This window comes from Lissotriton helveticus, chromosome 8 (genome assembly GCF_964261635.1).
Source record: "Lissotriton helveticus chromosome 8, aLisHel1.1, whole genome shotgun sequence".
Taxonomy (NCBI): Eukaryota; Metazoa; Chordata; class Amphibia; order Caudata; family Salamandridae; genus Lissotriton; species Lissotriton helveticus.
Window position 1 is genome coordinate 1,100,089,844 of NC_136069.1, and position 25,892 is coordinate 1,100,115,735.

Below are 25,892 nucleotides of genomic sequence, written 5' to 3' on the forward strand. Positions count from 1 at the left end.
TCCTGGTCATAATTAAGCCCGTGTTCCACGCATTGAAGACGCATGATCCACGTGGCTTCCCTATGTCTCAGCTTCAGTTCTCGATTGCCCCCTCTAATGTTTAAAGGGATTGTGTCTATTCCGAAGAAACGTACCTTGACTTCATCCTCCAATGGTTGACATTCTGCAATGTGTAAGGCCACTGGATATTTAGGATCCCTCTTCTGAATGGCTCTCATGTGTTCAGCCATTCTCTCTTTCAAGGGCCTGATGGTGCTGCCTACATAATTTTTGCCACATCGGCATTCAATGATATAGACCACGAATCTGGTTAGACATGTGATATTGTGTTTAATGTTATGTTCAGTTCCATCGAAGCCCTTGAAAGTTTTGCTTCCATGTTTGCCCCATTTGCACATGGAACAGAAACCACACTTGTAAAAGCCAATCCCTCTTGTGGTCAGCCAGTCGGGAGAAGCAGTATTCTGTGGAACAGTAGGGCTAAGTTTATTCTTAAGTGTGAAACCCTTTCTATATGTAATAGCTGGTCTCTCAGAAATCCATTCTTTGAGAGCAGTGTCACCTTTCAGTAAGTGCCAGTGTTTATTAAAACTTTTTTTGATCACACTATTCAAAGCGTTAAATTCTGTGATTAGTCTTATCTTTTGGGTGGAGGACTCAGGCTCACTGCATTTCTTCAAGCAATCTGTTCTTAAGGAGCGTCTAGCCCTTTTCTCTGCAGTTTTCAATGACTTCAGTGAATAACCCCTATTAAGGAATCTGTTCCTCATGTTGGTTATACAACTCTCGAATTCTGTGGATTCGCTGCAATTACGTCTAGCCCTAAGATATTCACCATAGGGAATAGACTGTATCTGGTGAGTAGGGTGAGAGCTGCAAGCATGGAGGATGGAGTTGCAAGCGCTCGGTTTCCTATAGAGTCTGCTATGTAAAGCATTATCTTTAACATAAAACTCCAAGTCTAGGAATTCCATCTTCTCGTGGCTGTGTTGCATGGTAAATTTGATATCCCAAGTGTTGTTGTTCAGATAGTTAAAAAAGGAAAAAAGTAGGTCCTCAGTACCTGACCATAGAAGAAAACAGTCATCGATATAACGACCCCAGAATACAATAGAGTCGATAAACATGGCTCCTTTGGTTCCCCAAATTAGGTCCGTCTCGAGTGCTCCCATAAATAGGTTAGCGAAAGAGGGCGAAAATTTAGAGCCCATAGCTACCCCCCTCTTTTGGCGAAACCATTTTCGGTCAAAAATGAAGTAATTGTTATCTAGGATAAGTTCCATCATTTTTAGTAGCATTTTCGTGTGTGCCCACAACGAGGCTGGTCTATTCGAAAGTGTTTTCTCCATAGCTTGCATCCCTAGTTTAGGATTAATACTGGTGTAAAGGGACACCACATCCATCGTCACTAGCAGCGTACCAGGCTGCCATTCAATATCAGCCATTATACTCAATATATGTTTCGAGTCTTGAATATGTGAAGGTACATTTTTAACTAAAGGTCCTAAAAAAAGGTCCACATATTCGGACAATCTCTCAGTGGGACCCCCTATTCCTGAGACTATTGGTCGACCAGGAGGGAAGGGAAGGTTCTTATGTATTTTAGGTAATGTGTACAACCACGGAAAGGTAGGTTTAGATACTTTTAGATATAGGTACTCTTCGTCATCCAAAAGACCAGATTGCTTGTAGTCAAGTAGTAGTTTATTGATTAGAATCGTTAACGGACCCATGGGATTATGGGTCAGTTGTTCATAGCACAAGTTGTCATTGAGTTGATTAAGGATCTCGTTATTGTAGTCAACGAGATCCATAACAACAACATTGCCCCCTTTGTCTGCCTCCCTAATAATAATATCAGGGTTGTTGCTAAGAGCAGAGAGAGCTAAGAGGATTCTGAGTAAAAATAAAATTACAAGAAAGTGGGGGAGGCATAAGAGTGAGGCAAGCAAAAGTGTGCGATCGGTGGTTGAAAGTCGTAGAACGTCCTGCTTACCGGTAAATGAGGGTATAATAGTAACCCTGAGAAAACTAGTTTTGATGTTCCGCTCTGGATATAGAGCAGTTGATAATCTTCAGCAACGGTAAATTCCTACCAAGTTTGGTGATGTACCCAAAGGAATACTGTATGATAAAAAAGGGGATATATATACATTGTCAGAGTGTTTGCTAAGAGGCTTGTTAATCGACACTAAAACGAGCAATTGGAAATCAAACAATTGCGGAAGGAAAAAGCCTACCTGGATACGTGTGCGTACCAGACCCTACCGGGAGGGGATCCAAAACAAAGTATTCTGGAAATTAGTGATGGTTCGATCCCTCTGTGGATTACGAACTGCATGGACAATGAAAAGACGTAAAGAGCAGTCAGCGATAATCCCATCTAAAACCTCGCTGGTTAAGTATTGTATTGCTCGTGTAGCAGGCAAATACAATTTACAAGTTGCACTGCACTCACCGAAGTTCTGGTATCCCTCCTCTGTGTGTTCCCGGTCGCCGTGTTTCGAAAAACGGACACGTGACCGGAAACCGGAAGAGCTTATATGTCATTTCTTTCACAAAAGACTAGAGCGAAACAGGGTGAAACTAGAACCTCCATGTTAGAAGGGAAATCGTATGTTGAAAATAATGCGGAAAACAAAAACCCCGTTGGTTCTAATTTAACACTTACACCCTGCGAGTGAACGAAAGTGCCCGTGCGTGTATATTGGTGACAAAATATTAGTAAATGTCAAACAAGATATAAATGCAGTACAGAGAGAAAATCTTTTCAAACAAGAGTAACCATATCATAACTGATGATATTTAAAATTGTAAATCGTATGATACTTGATTGGCATGATAAACAAATAAATAACATTCCAATCTTAACAGAGACATTGTCCAGAAAGTTCTGCCCACCTAAATAACAGATTCTAGGTTAACCTATTATTTGAGATTATAATGAAAATTCATAATTGGTTTATTCTTACAGAACCTTTTAACTGGTAGGGTGTTCAGTTACCCAGAAAGAACTGTAGTTCCTGGTCATAATTAAGCCCGTGTTCCACGCATTGAAGACGCATGATCCACGTGGCTTCCCTATGTCTCAGCTTCAGTTCTCGATTGCCCCCTCTAATGTTTAAAGGGATTGTGTCTATTCCGAAGAAACGTACCTTGACTTCATCCTCCAATGGTTGACATTCTGCAATGTGTAAGGCCACTGGATATTTAGGATCCCTCTTCTGAATGGCTCTCATGTGTTCAGCCATTCTCTCTTTCAAGGGCCTGATGGTGCTGCCTACATAATTTTTGCCACATCGGCATTCAATGATATAGACCACGAATCTGGTTAGACATGTGATATTGTGTTTAATGTTATGTTCAGTTCCATCGAAGCCCTTGAAAGTTTTGCTTCCATGTTTGCCCCATTTGCACATGGAACAGAAACCACACTTGTAAAAGCCAATCCCTCTTGTGGTCAGCCAGTCGGGAGAAGCAGTATTCTGTGGAACAGTAGGGCTAAGTTTATTCTTAAGTGTGAAACCCTTTCTATATGTAATAGCTGGTCTCTCAGAAATCCATTCTTTGAGAGCAGTGTCACCTTTCAGTAAGTGCCAGTGTTTATTAAAACTTTTTTTGATCACACTATTCAAAGCGTTAAATTCTGTGATTAGTCTTATCTTTTGGGTGGAGGACTCAGGCTCACTGCATTTCTTCAAGCAATCTGTTCTTAAGGAGCGTCTAGCCCTTTTCTCTGCAGTTTTCAATGACTTCAGTGAATAACCCCTATTAAGGAATCTGTTCCTCATGTTGGTTATACAACTCTCGAATTCTGTGGATTCGCTGCAATTACGTCTAGCCCTAAGATATTCACCATAGGGAATAGACTGTATCTGGTGAGTAGGGTGAGAGCTGCAAGCATGGAGGATGGAGTTGCAAGCGCTCGGTTTCCTATAGAGTCTGCTATGTAAAGCATTATCTTTAACATAAAACTCCAAGTCTAGGAATTCCATCTTCTCGTGGCTGTGTTGCATGGTAAATTTGATATCCCAAGTGTTGTTGTTCAGATAGTTAAAAAAGGAAAAAAGTAGGTCCTCAGTACCTGACCATAGAAGAAAACAGTCATCGATATAACGACCCCAGAATACAATAGAGTCGATAAACATGGCTCCTTTGGTTCCCCAAATTAGGTCCGTCTCGAGTGCTCCCATAAATAGGTTAGCGAAAGAGGGCGAAAATTTAGAGCCCATAGCTACCCCCCTCTTTTGGCGAAACCATTTTCGGTCAAAAATGAAGTAATTGTTATCTAGGATAAGTTCCATCATTTTTAGTAGCATTTTCGTGTGTGCCCACAACGAGGCTGGTCTATTCGAAAGTGTTTTCTCCATAGCTTGCATCCCTAGTTTAGGATTAATACTGGTGTAAAGGGACACCACATCCATCGTCACTAGCAGCGTACCAGGCTGCCATTCAATATCAGCCATTATACTCAATATATGTTTCGAGTCTTGAATATGTGAAGGTACATTTTTAACTAAAGGTCCTAAAAAAAGGTCCACATATTCGGACAATCTCTCAGTGGGACCCCCTATTCCTGAGACTATTGGTCGACCAGGAGGGAAGGGAAGGTTCTTATGTATTTTAGGTAATGTGTACAACCACGGAAAGGTAGGTTTAGATACTTTTAGATATAGGTACTCTTCGTCATCCAAAAGACCAGATTGCTTGTAGTCAAGTAGTAGTTTATTGATTAGAATCGTTAACGGACCCATGGGATTATGGGTCAGTTGTTCATAGCACAAGTTGTCATTGAGTTGATTAAGGATCTCGTTATTGTAGTCAACGAGATCCATAACAACAACATTGCCCCCTTTGTCTGCCTCCCTAATAATAATATCAGGGTTGTTGCTAAGAGCAGAGAGAGCTAAGAGGATTCTGAGTAAAAATAAAATTACAAGAAAGTGGGGGAGGCATAAGAGTGAGGCAAGCAAAAGTGTGCGATCGGTGGTTGAAAGTCGTAGAACGTCCTGCTTACCGGTAAATGAGGGTATAATAGTAACCCTGAGAAAACTAGTTTTGATGTTCCGCTCTGGATATAGAGCAGTTGATAATCTTCAGCAACGGTAAATTCCTACCAAGTTTGGTGATGTACCCAAAGGAATACTGTATGATAAAAAAGGGGATATATATACATTGTCAGAGTGTTTGCTAAGAGGCTTGTTAATCGACACTAAAACGAGCAATTGGAAATCAAACAATTGCGGAAGGAAAAAGCCTACCTGGATACGTGTGCGTACCAGACCCTACCGGGAGGGGATCCAAAACAAAGTATTCTGGAAATTAGTGATGGTTCGATCCCTCTGTGGATTACGAACTGCATGGACAATGAAAAGACGTAAAGAGCAGTCAGCGATAATCCCATCTAAAACCTCGCTGGTTAAGTATTGTATTGCTCGTGTAGCAGGCAAATACAATTTACAAGTTGCACTGCACTCACCGAAGTTCTGGTATCCCTCCTCTGTGTGTTCCCGGTCGCCGTGTTTCGAAAAACGGACACGTGACCGGAAACCGGAAGAGCTTATATGTCATTTCTTTCACAAAAGACTAGAGCGAAACAGGGTGAAACTAGAACCTCCATGTTAGAAGGGAAATCGTATGTTGAAAATAATGCGGAAAACAAAAACCCCGTTGGTTCTAATTTAACACTTACACCCTGCGAGTGAACGAAAGTGCCCGTGCGTGTATATTGGTGACAAAATATTAGTAAATGTCAAACAAGATATAAATGCAGTACAGAGAGAAAATCTTTTCAAACAAGAGTAACCATATCATAACTGATGATATTTAAAATTGTAAATCGTATGATACTTGATTGGCATGATAAACAAATAAATAACATTCCAATCTTAACAGAGACATTGTCCAGAAAGTTCTGCCCACCTAAATAACAGATTCTAGGTTAACCTATTATTTGAGATTATAATGAAAATTCATAATTGGTTTATTCTTACAGAACCTTTTAACTGGTAGGGTGTTCAGTTACCCAGAAAGAACTGTAGTTCCTGGTCATAATTAAGCCCGTGTTCCACGCATTGAAGACGCATGATCCACGTGGCTTCCCTATGTCTCAGCTTCAGTTCTCGATTGCCCCCTCTAATGTTTAAAGGGATTGTGTCTATTCCGAAGAAACGTACCTTGACTTCATCCTCCAATGGTTGACATTCTGCAATGTGTAAGGCCACTGGATATTTAGGATCCCTCTTCTGAATGGCTCTCATGTGTTCAGCCATTCTCTCTTTCAAGGGCCTGATGGTGCTGCCTACATAAATTTTGCCACATCTGCATTCAATGATATAGACCACGAATCTGGTTAGACATGTGATGTTGTGTTTAATGTTATGTTCAGTTCCATCGAAGCCCTTGAAAGTTTTGCTTCCATGTTTGCCCCATTTGCACATGGAACAGAAACCACACTTGTAAAAGCCAATCCCTCTTGTGGTCAGCCAGTCGGGAGAAGCAGTATTCTGTGGAACAGTAGGGCTAAGTTTATTCTTAAGTGTGAAACCCTTTCTATATGTAATAGCTGGTCTCTCAGAAATCCATTCTTTGAGAGCAGTGTCACCTTTCAGTAAGTGCCAGTGTTTATTAAAACTTTTTTTGATCACACTATTCAAAGCGTTAAATTCTGTGATTAGTCTTATCTTTTGGGTGGAGGACTCAGGCTCACTGCATTTCTTCAAGCAATCTGTTCTTAAGGAGCGTCTAGCCCTTTTCTCTGCAGTTTTCAATGACTTCAGTGAATAACCCCTATTAAGGAATCTGTTCCTCATGTTGGTTATACAACTCTCGAATTCTGTGGATTCGCTGCAATTACGTCTAGCCCTAAGATATTCACCATAGGGAATAGACTGTATCTGGTGAGTAGGGTGAGAGCTGCAAGCATGGAGGATGGAGTTGCAAGCGCTCGGTTTCCTATAGAGTCTGCTATGTAAAGCATTATCTTTAACATAAAACTCAAAGTCTAGGAATTCCATCTTCTCGTGGCTGTGTTGCATGGTAAATTTGATATCCCAAGTGTTGTTGTTCAGATAGTTAAAAAAGGAAAAAAGTAGGTCCTCAGTACCTGACCATAGAAGAAAACAGTCATCGATATAACGACCCCAGAATACAATAGAGTCGATAAACATGGCTCCTTTGGTTCCCCAAATTAGGTCCGTCTCGAGTGCTCCCATAAATAGGTTAGCGAAAGAGGGCGAAAATTTAGAGCCCATAGCTACCCCCCTCTTTTGGCGAAACCATTTTCGGTCAAAAATGAAGTAATTGTTATCTAGGATAAGTTCCATCATTTTTAGTAGCATTTTCGTGTGTGCCCACAACGAGGCTGGTCTATTCGAAAGTGTTTTCTCCATAGCTTGCATCCCTAGTTTAGGATTAATACTGGTGTAAAGGGACACCACATCCATCGTCACTAGCAGCGTACCAGGCTGCCATTCAATATCAGCCATTATACTCAATATATGTTTCGAGTCTTGAATATGTGAAGGTACATTTTTAACTAAAGGTCCTAAAAAAAGGTCCACATATTCGGACAATCTCTCAGTGGGACCCCCTATTCCTGAGACTATTGGTCGACCAGGAGGGAAGGGAAGGTTCTTATGTATTTTAGGTAATGTGTACAACCACGGAAAGGTAGGTTTAGATACTTTTAGATATAGGTACTCTTCGTCATCCAAAAGACCAGATTGCTTGTAGTCAAGTAGTAGTTTATTGATTAGAATCGTTAACGGACCCATGGGATTATGGGTCAGTTGTTCATAGCACAAGTTGTCATTGAGTTGATTAAGGATCTCGTTATTGTAGTCAACGAGATCCATAACAACAACATTGCCCCCTTTGTCTGCCTCCCTAATAATAATATCAGGGTTGTTGCTAAGAGCAGAGAGAGCTAAGCGTTCACCTTTTGTTAAATTGTCTTTATATTTAAATTTCATGTTTAAATTCTTGGTATTGATTTTATCTAAGTCTTCAAGAACATGTCTATGAAAATTGTCAATGGCATTCCCCCCTGATAATGTTGGGGTCCATCTGGATTTACATTTGAGGCCGCTAGCCAACCCATAATCAGTTTCAACGTCCAGCTCTTCAAGCAATTTTTCCATATCATATGGACTCTCTTCCCTATCCGTTAAAGAAAGAAGCAGATGAGTTGTTTGAACATCTTTAATAGTCAATAAATCGTTTTCAAAAACATTAGGAATGTTCTTAGTATGTCTGGCAGTATTAGGTTGATCTGCAAAGTGTCTCTTAAGTTTTAGATTACGCACAAACTTAAAAATGTCAATTTTGGTTTTACAAATGTCTCCAGTTGCGTAAGGATTAAAACTTAAACCTTTGCCAAGTAAAGAAATCATATCAGTGGTCAAGGAAAGAGAGGAAAGGTTGACTACTTGAACAGTGTCAACCGGATCTGTTAGTTCCTCTGTGTCCCTGATCTGAGTTTCCTCCGATAATCTGCGTTTGCTGCTGCGTTTGCCTCTGTGAGTTTTGGGTCTACTACGCCTCTGGGAGGTTGTGTTCTGTTGCCCTTTTTGATGCGCCCCATTTCTATTAAAAAAGGCAAGCGTGTGGGGTCTGAGTTGTCTAATACCTCATTCTCTGATTCACTAAGTCCAGTAGAACTCAGTGAGGTGGTGCTAGAGTTGATCGAGCTGGTAGTTGTAGATCTGCCTGTCTGCGATCCTTGTTTCTTCCTAGGAATCATTGAATCATACTTAAGATCATAGGTATAAACCCTACCATTTCTGTAGTCTGCCTCGTCTCTTTTGATTTGACGGGCTTTCCTTGTTTTAATTTCTGCCTGGTGTTTTAGTAGGATTTCGTCTAGTGTGGTGTAGTTCTTAATCGTAGACTCAGGTTTGTTAAGATCTTTAATTTCTTGTTCAATAACAGCGATCTCTAATTGGAGTTTGGTGGTTTTGCGCTCAGCACTCTCTATAAGGATGTCCATCAAATTGATGGAGTTCTGATTTAAGGACTCCTCCCATTTTACTATTAGGTCTACGTCTAAATCATCATATGTTGGAAAGGTATGGGAGCGAAGTCCTCTTGGTATTTGTTTATTCCGTCTGTAATATTTGAGGGTGGTCCCATCCCACCACCGTGAGTTCTCCTGTTTTTTTAATCTTTCCAACTTAATAAACTTGTCCCTGAGACCCTCAACAGGCGCAGGACCTGTGGAGGCAGAAGCCTGGTGTGTAGGCATCCCTTTAGCTAAATTGTCAAATAGATCAGCTGCCGCTTTGTCTCTGTCCATATCAGAACAAAGATAATTACAGGAGTACAATGAAACTTTATGGAGCTAAAACGTGGAGGCACCCAAACTGAAAAAACAGTTAAGAGCGCTTGCAACTCCATCCTCCATGCTTGCAGCTCTCACCCTACTCACCAGATACAGTCTATTCCCTATGGTGAATATCTTAGGGCTAGACGTAATTGCAGCGAATCCACAGAATTCGAGAGTTGTATAACCAACATGAGGAACAGATTCCTTAATAGGGGTTATTCACTGAAGTCATTGAAAACTGCAGAGAAAAGGGCTAGACGCTCCTTAAGAACAGATTGCTTGAAGAAACGCAGTGAGCCTGAGTCCTCCACCCAAAAGATAAGACTAATCACAGAATTTAACGCTTTGAATAGTGTGATCAAAAAAAGTTTTAATAAACACTGGCACTTACTGAAAGGTGACACTGCTCTCAAAGAATGGATTTCTGAGAGACCAGCTATTACATATAGAAAGGGTTTCACACTTAAGAATAAACTTAGCCCTACTGTTCCACAGAATACTGCTTCTCCCGACTGGCTGACCACAAGAGGGATTGGCTTTTACAAGTGTGGTTTCTGTTCCATGTGCAAATGGGGCAAACATGGAAGCAAAACTTTCAAGGGCTTCGATGGAACTGAACATAACATTAAACACAACATCACATGTCTAACCAGATTCGTGGTCTATATCATTGAATGCCGATGTGGCAAAATTTATGTAGGCAGCACCATCAGGCCCTTGAAAGAGAGAATGGCTGAACACATGAGAGCCATTCAGAAGAGGGATCCTAAATATCCAGTGGCCTTACACATTGCAGAATGTCAACCATTGGAGGATGAAGTCAAGGTACGTTTCTTCGGAATAGACACAATCCCTTTAAACATTAGAGGGGGCAATCGAGAACTGAAGCTGAGACGTAGGGAAGCCACGTGGATCATGCGTCTTCAATGCGTGGAACACGGGCTTAATTATGACCAGGAACTACAGTTCTTTCTTGGTAACTGAACACCCTACCAGTTAAAAGGTTCTGTAAGAATAAACCAATTATGAATTTTCATTATAATCTCAAATAATAGGTTAACCTAGAATCTGTTATTTAGGTGGGCAGAACTTTCTGGACAATGTCTCTGTTAAGATTGGAATGTTATTTATTTGTTTATCATGCCAATCAAGTATCATACGATTTTAAATATCATCAGTTATGATATGGTTACTCTTGTTTGAAAAGATTTTCTCTCTGTACTGCATTTATATCTTGTTTGACATTTACTAATATTTTGTCACCAATATACACGCACGGGCACTTTCGTTCAATCGCAGGGTGTAAGTGTTAAATTAGAACCGACGGGGTTTTTGTTTTCCGCATTATTTTCAACATACGATTTCCCTTCTAACATGGAGGTTCTAGTTTCACCCTGTTTCGCTCTAGTCTTTTGTGAAAGAAATGACATATAAGCTCTTCCGGTTTCCGGTCACGTGTCCGTTTTTCGAAACACGGCGACCGGGAACACACAGAGGAGGGATACCAGAACTTCGGTGAGTGCAGTGCAACTTGTAAATTGTATTTGCCTGCTACACGAGCAATACAATACTTAACCAGCGAGGTTTTAGATGGGATTATCGCTGACTGCTCTTTACGTCTTTTCATTGTCCATGCAGTTCGTAATCCACAGAGGGATCGAACCATCACTAATTTCCAGAATACTTTGTTTTGGATCCCCTCCCGGTAGGGTCTGGTACGCACACGTATCCAGGTAGGCTTTTTCCTTCCGCAATTGTTTGATTTCCAATTGCTCGTTTTAGTGTCGATTAACAAGCCTCTTAGCAAACACTCTGACAATGTATATATATCCCCTTTTTTATCATACAGTATTCCTTTGGGTACATCACCAAACTTGGTAGGAATTTACCGTTGCTGAAGATTATCAACTGCTCTATATCCAGAGCGGAACATCAAAACTAGTTTTCTCAGGGTTACTATTATACCCTCATTTACCGGTAAGCAGGACGTTCTACGACTTTCAACCACCGATCGCACACTTTTGCTTGCCTCACTCTTATGCCTCCCCCACTTTCTTGTAATTTTATTTTTACTCAGAATCCTCCACTAGAAACATCTTTTGAATCTGACCTACTGACCGGTGGGTCTCTCCACTAGGTATGCTATGTTCGGATGTTTACAGACGGATCACTTTTAGCATGCTGTTTTATCACTAATTATCATGGCACCTGGGGAAACAAAGCACTATAATCATGGACTCACTCACATTGTCCCCATAGTGATGGAGAATACGTGTCCTCCCTGAGGCTTTCCTAATGTAGGATCGTTGCGAGCATGGCACTTTGGATGAGCACTGAATATCGATGTCACACACAGTCTGTTAGACGTTCTCACCATTTCACCACGCATCGTAATTTGTGATAAGCAAGAAGCTGAGAATTCATGCTTCAAGCTTCTAAATAAACAATGCTAAACACCGATAACTTATGGGCAAATAAGGCCTCACAGTCTCACACCATTAGATTTAATTTTGTCACATTATGTAATTCAATGGAAACTTGTGACACATGTGAGATATGTTACATCTACACTGTTTCTGTTTTATCAGCCCTGAAGAGTCGTGTTGACTCAACTCTAACACGACGAAACACGTGTCGGCTGAATGTGGAATAAATAAACGACCCTCCTGAAGGACAAGATTTAAAGACATACGGATTCGCTGTTGCTTATTACTAAATTGTTATCTACCTGTTTAAGACATTTTGTCTCTGTTTGTACTAAATTGTGGTTGCGAGAACTTTGCCTTTTGTATGTTTGAAATAGCCTTAGGTTTTTTCATTTGAACGGTTAAGGGCTTTCTCCGTTCGTTCTTCACGCACCACATCTTCTGATTGCCTCTAATGTACTTTTAAACGTTGATTCTAGGCAGAGCGCCCTACTTCCACTGAAACCCTAAAAAACCCTCATGGTTAGTATAAACAAGCATTTACAATGCAATAGGTCTTGGGTTAATTAAGTTTGAGCTATTGGCATTGCTAAATATTGCAACACCAACTGCAAAAAAAGCTATTGGTGTTGCATTATTTAGCAATGCCAATAGCTCAAACTTTAATAATGCGAGACCTATTGCATTGCAAATGCTTGTTTTTAGTTGCTTTTGTTTAACCTGCTACCTCGACCCAGTGTCTCCATTACTCCAGCGCCCCTCCTGGTAACCTATTGGTCCTGTAGTTGGTAATGTTTACTTGCTCCCCCTCCTGTTCTCTGCCGGCTCCAGGGTCTCTCCCTGTTGCATACTTTATTTATTTTTAAATGTATTTATTAAAAAAAAAAAATTCTAGAGCTTGGCAGCTGAAATTTGATCCCAGACCGCACTCCTTCTAAATGTTCTTTTGTGCTTTGTTTGTGCTGAATAGCATCGGTAGAGCCAAAACGTGAACCTATTGTGTTTGCAATAGTTTTTGGATGCTGTTCTTTATATAAGAAAAAAAGACAGAAAAAACAGAACCTCTAATACCTGTGATTTCAAGGACCCTGGCAACTTTTCCGCATGTTATACTTTCATGAGTTAAGAAGATAATGATATCATCACTGACCTGTAAAAGTAAAAAGTATTGTGCGTGCAGTGATAGTTATACATGACTTTTAAACTCTTGTTTTTTTTTTTTGGTACAGGTTTTGGACCCATCATGATGAACGTTTTTTATACATGTTGATGGAATATGTACCTGGAGGAGAACTTTTTAGTTACTTGCGCAACATGGGACGCTTTAATAACAGCACTGGACTGTTTTACTCTGTGGAGATTATATGCGCGATAGAATATCTACACTCCAAAGAAATTGTTTACCGGGACTTAAAGCCAGAAAATATATTATTGGACAATGAAGGGCACATCAAGCTCACGGATTTTGGTTTTGCTAAAAAATTGGCAGACAGGTAAGAACATATTTATATGGCAGTTTAGAATCCTGCAGGGAGCAGGGTTTGTTTCTTTCCTCTGCTTGTTGCTGTCTTGAAAGCAGGATCTGGTGATTGTGACTATAAGTTTTAGGCCTTTCCGGAAACTGTTAAGACAACTATTTCATTTTTCTTAGCAGAGTTGGGGCGGTGTTTTTGCGCCACCTTAGAAGCAAATTTGAAACTACATTTTCACCAGTGTCACTCTTGAAAGAACATTTGTCCGCCTGTTGCCTGATCAATACTGTTTAGGAATGTCTAAATCTTTTAGAGCAGTAGCTCTCAAACCATTCTTCAATCTGACTCCGTTTTCCTTTAAAATCCAAAGCTCAAGAGTGTAATCACCCCACTACCTTCATTTTCAACATTACTAAGGTACTTATGACCAAGTTAATTCATCGGGCATCTCATCCTGAACCTTGGCACCTGGGTATGAAATTCAGCTGTAGTGGCAGTCCTAAACCTGGGAGCTCCAGTGTGATCAGCTCATGCCAACTTACAAATGAAAGCTTCTCAGTGGGTTACCCCTCACTCTACAATGTTCTCAGGTGACACACAATTATAGCCTACTCTTGCACTCCATTGGGAGGGTTATTTCGTGTGTAGAATGTTTCTTTGAACTCAAACTGCATTTTTTTGGTCTACACAATGTTTTGTTTGTGTAGCATTACATTTTCATTCTTTCATGCGTGATTAATCACTTTGTAAGTAATGTAGTCTGCAGGTTGATAATTAGACAAAGAAGAGGCTTCGGCTGGTGGAAGGAACTCTTTGGGGGAGGCTGGCTGGACATGCAACCTTCCATCGAACCCAGTGACCTTGACTATTGCATCCAATCATTCCCAAATTGATGCCATTTTAGTCTTAGATTGCAGTATTTCTGGTTCCACTAATGGTGTGATCTTGACCAGTGGAGAAGTGTGGCTCAATGGTTAGAGCGGCAGACCCTGATGCAGAGATCTAGCCCGGGACCAGGGTTCAATTCCCCGCCTCGGCGGGTCTTGGGCTCAAAATTCCACGGACCTGATAATTCTCGCCTCGGTGCCTATTCCAATCATGGAGTCCCACTCTGCAACTCTGGGCAATAGCTTGCTTAATCTCCACAATGGCCCCCACAACGCTAAGGATGCCTGGCCTCCACCTTGGGGGTGCCCAGGAGTGGACACCTCACAGGGAAAGCCAGGAAGGGTTCCACAGCGGTATTCGTACAAGCGCCTTGAGACCCTTGCGGGTGAGTAGTGCGCTATACAAGTATCAATCAATCAATCAAACCAAGTGGTAGTCTCTTCAGAGTAAATGTGCTCCTGACCTCATAAACTGTTGTCTTCCAGTTGACAGTTATCCAGTTTGATGGCTCCATAGAGGGAGCGGGCATAGGGATCTTGTGACTTTAAGCCCAGCCCAGCAAGTTTGCTCAGTGAGACCTAGTTCACTAAGGTGCATGTACGGATCAACTTATCCAAAAGACTCAGAAGGAAAAGCAAAAAACACACTTGGGAATCAAAGTCCATCTAAGTTTTTGGTAGTGTTTCTGATCCTGTTGTCTGACAGCTCTCTCGTAGTGCGGTTGTTCCTACTACTGTCTGTTTGTATCACTTAGCAAGGTGTATATGTCCCCTGTTCTTTTGTGTATATGTATTTTCATATATGTCTCCATTTCACTTGAATATATATTTAAAGATTGCTCAAAGCCCAGGTGGGTTCCTCAACTTTTTGTAGATCCACACACTGTCTCTTTGTCTGTCAGTGTCCCTTTGTACTAATGCTTGTAGTCATTGATCACTGTCTGCCTTATTTTCCTTTCTCTAGGGTTTCTTTTTTCATTGGCCAATGATTGGGGTCTGTGTCCTGTTATTAATGTATTTCCTATCCCAATAAGTTCCCTTTCATAACAGAAATATGTTCCTGTCTCACTGTCACGCCCATCCCAATTTTTCCATTTTAACTGTCAGTGTGTGCCATGACAAAGTGCATATAGTCCCAATTCCCATAGTTTGATCTCATTTCCCTAGCGCATCACTGTGCCTTCTATTATGATCAGTTTGTTTAGAAAGTGGTGGAATTCTAGGCTACTTGTCTCCCTATCTCAATATTGGTAAATTCCTTGTTACAGAATCAGCCTGAAGTCCTCATGGTCTCCCTTTCTCAATGCATTTAGATCCCTACACCAATATTAATGTAAATGGTGACCCAATGTCTGTTTATACCCTAAGGCTGTAAGTCTTTCCATACTCCATTTCTGTATTCCCTATTCCAGGTGTCTGTCTGTCCCAGATGTAAATGTCCCTGGATCAAGTCTGTGTGTGCGCCTCAGTGTGCTCTCTGTCTCTGTGCCATCCTCAGGGTTTGTATTCCCCGCCCCAGTGTCATTGTGTTTTTCATCCTTTTTTATATCCTGACTGGAATTAGTTATCTTTCTGTCAAACCCTTACCTTGAAGTCTAGGGACTCTGAACTGGAAGATCTCTGTAACAAGTATTACTTGTTGCCATTTGAACCTCTGAACCAGATACTACTGTGAGTTCACTTACCTGTTTATGTAAGCTTTGACTCTACGTGTATGGACCAATAGTGAAGATGAGCAGTTGAGGCTTACACTTTCAGTGATGTGAGTTAGAAGGCTAATTCACTACAGACTAGCATGGTGTATCTGGAGAGCTCTTTAGGAAGCCGAAACAGCAGGGTGGATTGTATAGTAGAGAAGCCTATATCAGCCTGTTCTAACATGGCAACCCACATACTTGGGATCTAAATTTACATAGGGAGGGAAGACGTTTTCATTTTACAAACCAGCGTTATTCCCTAGTATCATCATACAAAACAAGTGCACACACCTCTCTACCCACACACACCCTTTTCCCACATGCACCATTTTCCAACACACGCACACCTCTCTACACACAAGCTCTGTCTCTTCTGCTCCCAAATGTACTAGCTAGAGCCATTAGTGTTCTTCCCCCACTTCATTTGTAAGTAAAAGACATGTACCCAGTAATCTTAATTATCTCTCACTAGCAGTTAGTCATGTCATGTACAATGGGATGGTGAAAACTCACTTCAAACATATGGAGCGGCTGCCAGGAAAAATACCAGTTATGTCAGAAATTATGAAATTTGGACCAGAGCGGCACAGTGCATGTGCGCCAGGCAGTATTACATTTGTAGTAAGCCTATTTGCTTTGCAGCTACAGTGCCAATAAATAAAGTTGCTGTCGTGTAAGGAATAGAAACACAAGATTCCCTGAAGTGTTCTTCAGAGAAGAAGCAGTTTCCCGAAGGACCCTAATAAAGATCTAAGTGGCAAAGTGGAGGTTGGTGTGGGTGTTCAAGGGGAAGCTTCTTCAGCCTTTGTATTTGAATGAAATCTAGTGCCTAATGCAGAACTAGAGTGGGAAGGTCTCATATCACTAATCAGATGTTCTCTCGTACTTAGACTTCATTTCCGTAGCTATGTCTGGTGCAATTGTTGGTTTACAAGGGTGCATACTAATTCTGTTTTCCTTTGGTTCAGAGCAGATGGTTTCTTCTGAACAGACAGGGCACTGTACAGCTATTGATTATGGTTTGTGGATTACTGTCCAAGTGAACATGAAGAACAAAAACCTTTAGTTAAACTATTTTTTAATCCCACGTGCAAATAGTTTTTTAAGTTTACGTTTTTTTACAATATTACTTTGAGTCCATTAGATTCCTAAATACCAATTCCAAAGACTTTATTTCGGTCATTACAGACCATAAAAACTAAGCAATACAAGTAGTGAAAAAGAACATTTCATATTTCTTTTTTGAATTATATCCATTAACTGTCTATACCACCAATGGAAAAGGAGTAGTACACTTATACATTGTTATTGATTTAAAATAATACAACAGCTAAAAACATTAAAAAGAACTTAAAAAAAAAAAAAGGATTGTAAAATATAAGTCAGTGGTGGAGATTGCTGCCTTCAATGGTGAATTAAAAAAAAATCTTCGACTCTGCCACATTGAATTAAAAAAAACGGGACACTGCAAATACAATGGGTGAGTGTGTATCAGTTCGTAAAATTCTGAATGCCTCTAAACATTGATTACACCCTAGATTTCTGCAAAGAGGTAAGAGCCAACACTGTCTAGCATTTGTATAACCTTGGGCAATAAAAGAAAACATTGATAGCCGTCTCATCTAGACCGGTACAAGCGGGACATCCAAGAGGAGGCCCTTTCTGCCATTTGTTGGTGAAGGCATGCAATGACAATTTTCCTGTTCTAAACTGGATATACAGCTTCCTTGCCAAGTTGGTTAAATGACCTCTAAGAATGGCTCTAAAATATAGTCAGTTTTGAAATTCAAAAACTCAACCGATAAGTGATCAAGATTGGGATTCCCCTGGATGTCAGCAATCAGTAGGCTCTTACCAATCTTAGACGTGAGATTGTCAGACACGCCACCTCAGGATTGCTCCACAAATCAGGGATGCCAATCCTAAGTGATGCGTTTTTATGTATAAAAACCATGGCAGGTTAGCTACTCCTGGTAGACCCATAATCCCCTTTAGCTCTAACTGGTAATCTGCTAGCTCCGCGGTCACCCGCAGTCTATGCCAAAAAGTCAGTGGCCTCAACCCAACCTCATCTGCATTAGGTCTACTGACCAAATCTAAATGTAGTGGTGTAAGGGGTGTGCTCAATGGTAGGTCCAACAACTGTCTCATGAATCTGTTCTCTATCTTTGACAAATCAGCAGTGGGACGATGACCCCAAAGTTCAGCCCCATACATTACGGCACTCCTAGCTTGTACCTGGTAGATCTCAACCACAGGACTAGGTGGTACATGAGAGGAGTTCTTATAGGTTGTTATAAGTCCCCCCACCGTCTGGGCAAGCCTAAGACCTGCCTTGGCTATTTGCGGCCCCCATTCAAATGATTCAGACAGCGTAATACCAAGATAATCAAAGACTGACACCCTCTCTAATAGGGCGCCGTTTAGAGAGGGGTTTGGGCGCTAGGATTTTGCTGGATTAAATACCATGAATTTGGTTTTAGCTGTGTTGATCTCCAGTCCCCTATTTTTACAGAATAATTCAAAACTGTTTAATATCCGCTGAATGCCCATAGGGGACTTCGATAAAAGCAAAGTGTCATCAGCAAACATCATTGCTGGGACCTTACCATGTACCAACTTAGGGGCATCGTTATCTGGCACCTTAATAAGTTGGGCCACCAGTGCATTAACAAAGAGGCAAAACAGTTGTAGCCAACACGCACCCCTGTCTTACACCTCTATCAACTGGGAAACGAGGGGTCAATTCCCCATGCTTCCCACGTCTAACTTAGGCAAAGTTACCTGTGTGGAGGCTAAGAATCAAGGACAATAGGTAAGGGAGGATTCCTAGTTATTCAAGGACTTCCCAAAGTTTGGCACAGGGGACTAGATCCGATAAAGCCGATTTCAGGTCAACGAATATCCGGTAGAGACTGCCACCCACCACTGTCACCGTCTTCCAGTATAACAGCTGAAGTGTAAGGATTTGATCAATGGTCGACCTATTTTTCCTAAAACCAGCCTGATACGTACTCAGTATTCCACTATTCCTAAATACATTTTCCTTGCCCAAAGTAAATTCTGTAACTGCCAATAAATGTAGTTTATTTTATTTTATAGTGTATCCTTAAAATGTGTGAAGTTTCAGTCAGATCTCATTATTCTAGCATGAATGGGTCTGATACATTTTGCTCATTTGCTTACTAATTATTGGTGAGCTGCAGTCTGCTTATTTCCTCTTCGTGTGTTTGTGCCTAATCTGAAGCATGGATGCTTTACTTGTCCTTTTTTCCATGGCTTTTTTCATTGGATTTAAGTACTCCACCAGTGTGCGCCTAACATTTATGTGTACTCCCCCCGTGTTCCTCACCTGCCCTCCCTTCTTCTGTTGTCCTTCTTGGCTTGCCCCCACTCTCCCTCTGTTCATTGTCTGTGCTGGCTTGCCACCACCCTCCCCAAAAAATTCCTCCCTCCTTCCATTCATTGTTGGTTCTGGCTTGCCCCCCTCCTCCCTCCCTCTTTGTCCTCGTTGTCTTTCCCTCCCCCGTTTGCTGTTAATGTTGGTTTGCCGTGCCCCCACTTGGCCCTCATCCTTCCCCTGTCCATGTTGGCCTGACCTTTCCCTACCTCTGTCATTATTTGCCCCTAAACCCAGCTGCCATGACAAAAGAAAAGAGCTATAACGGGGACACTGCTGGCTGCATCGTAGTGTTTTCCCCCCACACTCTCCTTGCTGCCTCACCTTTTCCGTTGCCACTCTACTTCCCTACTTCCTCTATGTTGCCTCCAGCCAGCAATAAAAAAACGTTATGCCTCGGCCAGTGCTGCATTATATTACACTTTAAAAAAAAGACTTTCAGCCAAGCTGCACAGCAAAACATAGACCAAGCACATATCTTGTTTAGGCAAAACCTACTATCTTTGCCAAAGCTTGTTAAGAATGATCGTTAACATTCGTACTGTGCACTTTTATAGCTTCGCCCAATAGATTAGCTGTTTTTTGTCAATTGGCTGTTGTCTCCAATACATTACAATATAGGCATATGGACGGTTATGGGACTGTCACTGTTCTTGATTAGATGGCTTTCTTGTCTACGTAATTTCCCTGCCTTTTAGGTCGAGCTTGGGCAGCGCATGCGTTGGTCTGCGAGACATGATGTATTCGAGTATGGACTTGAAGCCCCACCCACTCTTCGCCCATATTTGTCATTGGCTTGTGTCATTGTCCTTCGTAAATGCTGGTTCGTTAATATGCTTGTTAGTCCTTCCTTAATACCACCCTTGCCTTCATTTGTAACCTCCCATTAGGACTGGCCCTTTTACTTCTGTTATTACCTGGTATGTCTTATTTAGTATTTAAGCACGAGTTTCTCCTACTACAGGCACGACTTGCTTTCCTGCAACAATAAGCGCGCCATGTACGCTTTCACTTTCCAAGCGGCCCGGGACAATGGCGGCCACTTCTCCGAAGTGAAATAGGTCTCACATTTACAAGAATTTGAGCTATTGGCATTGTGAATGACACTGCCTTTTATTTATGTGTTAATTATCAAAACCTACATAAAATGCATTGTCATTTACAATGCCAATAGCTTAAACTCTCGCAAATGAGAGACCTGTTGCATTGCAAATGCTTGTTATTCAATGACTTTAATCTTCATTATTTGTTTATCCCACCACTGGAGTATTTCTACTTTACTACGTCACCACTGAATGACCTCTTTACTTTTTTCTCCTGTTATCGTTCAGTTGAAGTGAATGTGTTTCCTTGCTTTTTCCCATGTATGTGCCCTCTGGACTCAATGTTGCTTCCTCCTTCTGCCCACTGCTACGCCATTGACCCCATGCCCCTTCCCCATGCTGCATCTTTTTTTTTTTTTTAACCAGGGGTTACCTCCGATGGTGTGGATTTTACTCCACCCACTTCTATGTTACTCTCAATCAAGGATGTTGCATAAGATAAAGTGTAAGAGATTACTACTGACTTTTCTTCCTCCTTTTCAGAGTTGGCTTAATGCTCCCAATATGTTCTGGCTTCGATCTTTTGTGCTCTTTTTTGAGTAGACTGTGTACGTTCTCTGGTAAGAGGATGGCTATATTTAAATATTTTGAAGGTGAACTACTCAAAAGTCAAGATTGCTTACCACTAAGCCGCAGAGCCGGACTGACCATAGTGGGCACCGGGCGTTTCCCCGGTGGGCCGCTAGGGTAGGGCCCGGTTTTGGTGCCCTGAAGGGCCGTTTTGTTACCCGGGGTTGGCAATATCGGCCCCCTGTAACGAAAGCGACCGAAACCGGCCCTCGCAAACTGCTCGGCTGCACTCCCCCTCACCCCAGAGGGTGCCGGCTGAGCAGTGTGCCAGGGCCGGTTTCTGTTCCCAGTCCGATCCTGCTCAGCCGTAACAGGCCTGCACCCAAGGAAACTAGACAAAACCACTAACAGAAATGAATGAGTGGGGGATCTAAGGTGAAAGAAGGTTTATATTTATTTGAATGTATATGTAGTGCAGTATTGACCTGAGGTGTGCAGGGGCTCCTTCACACTGAATCAAAAGCTGAAAACAAAGTGGATTACGATACAAAGAGGAAAAGCTAATGAATGGTGTGGTGTTGAAACACAGGAGATTCATAAATTATGTGGACTGTGATTTTGCATAAACTTGTGGTGAAAATCATTCATGTATACTACATATGGCAATGTGACTTTAGTTCTCCAATTGCTCAAGTAAATGTGCCTCAAGTTATTTCCCGAATACCTACAAGTTGCATGAATGCTTTACGTTTTGCATGTAGTGAGTTTTTGGTGGAGACAGCTCTGAGGTTTTGTTCTTCAGATTTCAAGATCTCCCTTGAATAGTCAGAAGCTAATAGATATTAGAGTATTTTTATGAAGTGACTTCTGAGCAGGGGTGAATCATTAGAATGTGATTCTGGCTTGCATTGACAGCCTTGGAGGTTTTGAGTGCATGTTTTGTGATGATTGTTTTTTAAACTTTGGGGACTAATCAAGCAGCAAAGTGGAGAACAGCTTTGAAATGGGCAAGATGAGATAGAGGAAATCCGGCCTGGGTGGCGTTTCCAAAATCCAGTTTTAAGATGTTTAAGTAATACTCTACTGTTTTTAGAAGCCCTTCGGAGTTTAGATGTTGGAATGCCTTAATGCAATTGAGCTATTCATATGCTTTCTTTTCCGTCTTACCAATATATGGCATGCGTTATATATTTTTGTCTGTAGTGAAACCCAGTAATTTGGTTGTGATCGATGTAGAGAAGTTATTCTGGTTGAGTGCATTTAGTGGTGAGTCCATCTTGATTGTTTATGTTGACAATAATATGAACTCTTTTTCCAGGCCCTGAAATGTACTATACCCGGATCTCTTTCAATCAGAACTAAGACTGCAGATTGTTCAAAATGTGGCAGCTCATCTCTTGCTGAGGCTGCCTAGGTAGACACCAGCCTGTGTCTACCTTTCTGGTAAAACTTAATTGGCTTTCGATTTTAAAAAGAATTCAATTCAAACCTTACTTTTCGCTATACGCTTTTAATAACTAGGGCCCAAGTCTTTTGTATCATCTGGTCCAACCTTATGCTCCAGCAAGACCTCTTAGACAATATACTTCATACTCTGCAGTATTTCTCAGATTTCATAAAAGCAGAAGTGTTGGCCGTTCCTTCTCCATTCTTGCTTCTAAATTATGGGATTCTCTTTGATCTATTCCCCTGATGAACACATTTTTAGGAGTTTCTCCAAACGTGCCTGTTTGACCATTTCTGTAAAGATCTTGTCTAGCTCCTACCTATGTTAGTGCTGGGAGGCCCTCTGTGGGTAGCCATACGCTTTACAAGTCACCCTAGAATAGCAGATCATTTTTGTTCATCCAAGTTAGAGTTGTGAGGTCTTTTAGGATGGATAATTGTAAAAACATTTGAGTGCTGCCAGTTACTGATGTATACTCGATCCATTATCATTCAGTAATATCCCAAGGGGTAGTGAGATTGTTAAATAGAGTTGGGTTGACGATTAATCCATATAAAACCCCACATGCTTAATCTGATTTTCAGATGCATAGTCCCCAATTTGTAGCAGGATTTGTCAGTTTCACAGGCAGGATTGAGAAACAATTTAGTCACTTCTTTCATTCCTGGGATTCGAGGATTGTTATTTGTCTGCTATGCTCTGTAATATCAAACTGCCATAGTTAGGTCAATTACCACTATTAGGTGAGGGTCACCTTTGTTGAAAATGTGGTGTTCATCATTTAGCACGTTGGAGCCGCTTAAGTACAGTATCCTGCTCTGAAGCTGACTTGATGACTAGCTACATGACCATCCTGGTTCATGTGAGAAATCCGTGCTTCTGCATCTATTCTTTTAATGGGTTTCACAAACCATGGGGTATTTTTCTAAAGTCAGCTGTGTTTGAGGGATCAAGATTTGGGTTATGTCGTTTGGTGCATGTTGACTGGTGTTCAGGGATGAGGAAAAATGTCCTTGACATTAGATACAATTTGTTTCGTATTTTTCATATTTTTCCTTGAATGCCAGTTTTGAAGCTTTTGCATAAATATTTTGTGGTTTTCATCAAACGTTCTTTTCAAGACTTTGAAATCTTAAAAGTGAGAAGAATGATCTGGATACATTGTATAAGTGCAAATTTTAACTAGGAAGTACTGCATTTTTGTAAATGAAATGACTCTTTTGTCATTATTTCTGAGTTTTTTTTAATCTTCTGAGGTATTTTCTTCCTCCACCCCTCTTTAGGATTCTTCTATCTGTGTACATGTTCTCTGAGATTCAGGGCTGGGTAGGAATGGAGTGTATTGCTCACAACTTAATTGGTGACGGTTGTGTTTTTTTTTTGTCTTGAGATCTCTCATTCGAAGATTGCCCTTTCAATGTCCCCTGTCAAATGAAGGTCTAGAGTCAGAACCCTGAATTCCTCTATTTCTATCAGTTAACTTTTTCCAATCTCTCAGCCTTTTAATTTTTTTTGGGCCATTAGGAAATTGAGTAACGTAGAATGGAACTGGGAAAGGTCAGACCAGTCGATGTGGATAGACGACAACGGTCACCTTACGTGGGTTAAATCTTCACAGATGTGATAAAATAATTATACCTTTTTCATACAAATGTTTTTTGTAGAATGGTCCTTGACAAATTAAAAATGTGGATTGAAGACCTGAATATATTGTCCCATTTGTAAGCAGGGGTTTAAGGCTAATGTTACTACAGTTGAAGTCTATTTCCTTCTCATTTGGCAATATGTAACACTTAAAAAGGAGTTCTTGCATGTGGTATCCAAAGCCTGAAGGCAGTCTTGGATAAGGTTCCCTTTACTTTGCACCTTGAGTAATGTATCTTTGAATGATACTATAATTTAGTAAAAGTGAGATGTGTTAAAGGAGAGCCTACTGACTCAATCCCTTTTCACATTTTCCTTCAGTGCATGATTTGAAGATTTTAAAATATTAATTATGACCTTACTTTGACAAATGAAAAAAATATGCACCCTACAATTTGCCGATGACACCTTTAGCACGGAGCACGTCACTTTGAACTTTGCAGGTAGATTAGGCTTTCATGCAGTTTCGCTCACCCTTAAGCTTTGTTGGGTTCAGGTGAAATCTGCCATGTTATACATAACTAACATCTGTGGTTTTGCTTCTTTGAATAAGTTGACAATAGCTGAAAACCATTTTCTCGGTGCTTTGATGCTTCTTGAGAGCACTCGTACTCTCGTCTCCTTAGTTACTACAGTCGGTTGTTACAAATTTGAAGTTCATTAGATGGCTAAGATCATTAATTTAGGTTTGGATTTGGACAAAAGGTACTCTAAGCCCTTTCATATGCACTGTTGGTGAGTATTTCACATAAGGAATACTGACCAATTGCTTTTGCTTTGCCATATATTCATGGCCCTTGAAAAACTACGACTGTCATGGGTAGTGGTACAACCCAGCTCCTGTCACATCCAGTTGTTCTAATACTATTAATGTCATGCACTCTCCTGGTCTCAACCGCGGAGACCACCCTGCAACCAATGCTGGACTTCCTATGCCTCTTGGATCACAAAATCAAAGGACCAAACTCCTTAGATCATGCACGGACACAGGTAGAAGGGGGATAAAATAAGAAAAGAGACACTTTGTAACGGGATTTGTCACTTCTGGGATCTCCAGCATTTGCAGAGCTGCTCTGGACCAGAACCTCTGGTTTTACGATGGCACAATGCACTGGAAATAACAAGAGGAGGCTGTAACCACAAGTACCTTAACAGGTGTCTACATAAAATGACCATACATTAACTTCAGTGACATACACTTACAGGTTTCATCAGCAGCACGACAGAGAGAATAACCAGAATCACAGACTGGAGTGCATCTCTCCCAGGGATAAACTCTGAACACAGGTTGGAGTTACTTGCACTCCCACGGATAAACTAGGAACACAGGTTGGGGTACAAGGTTTATGCATATATCGAAGTGCTTTCTCTTGACACTGCTGTTCATCGTAGAAACACAGAGCTAAAGACTCTAATCCTTGTATTTTATATTTGCTTTTCAAGCACTCGTTATGAATAGCTTGTAAAAGTTATAATGTACTCTAACAAAACTGTAGTTTGTTATATAGCACTTAGAGCCTGATTTAGAGTTTGGCAGATGGGATACTCCGTCACAAAAGTGATGGATATCCTGTCCGTCGTCTAACAAATTAATTATATACTATGGCACTTTTAATACGCCGGACAAATTCTAAATCAGGCCTTTATTTTTTTATCAGATTATTTCTTGTATATTTCCATTATGTCTTAATTTTACTGTATTGATTTTAGTATGAGTATTAGTAGTTTAGTTTGTGTTGGAAGTACCCATAAAACTTTGATTTGTCATGAACATAGACTAGTTTATTATGACCTTACATGAATACCTCTAAACAAAACACAACCCGGAACCCTCTTTCAAGTGCCTGCCTCAAAAAATCCGACAACTGGAGTCAGAATAGGTAATAGTGCATTAACTTAATAGTAAAGTATGTGCTAATGAGCCATTTAATAAAGGGTAAAATATTTGTAAGGAGATGGTAATGGAAGGGTGACATTTTTA

The 25,892-nt window shown here is 40.9% G+C and overlaps 1 protein-coding gene across 1 annotated transcript in view; it reads left to right on the top strand.

The window, feature by feature from the left end:
- The window catches only part of PRKX (protein kinase cAMP-dependent X-linked catalytic subunit), a 412,224-nt gene that overhangs the window by 187,905 nt on the left and 198,427 nt on the right, over positions 1-25,892 (top strand). The window contains exon 3 of the mRNA XM_078657985.1: positions 12,981-13,244. Within this exon, the coding sequence (XP_078514111.1) occupies positions 12,981-13,244 (264 nt within the window). The remainder of the gene's footprint in view (positions 1-12,980; positions 13,245-25,892) is intronic.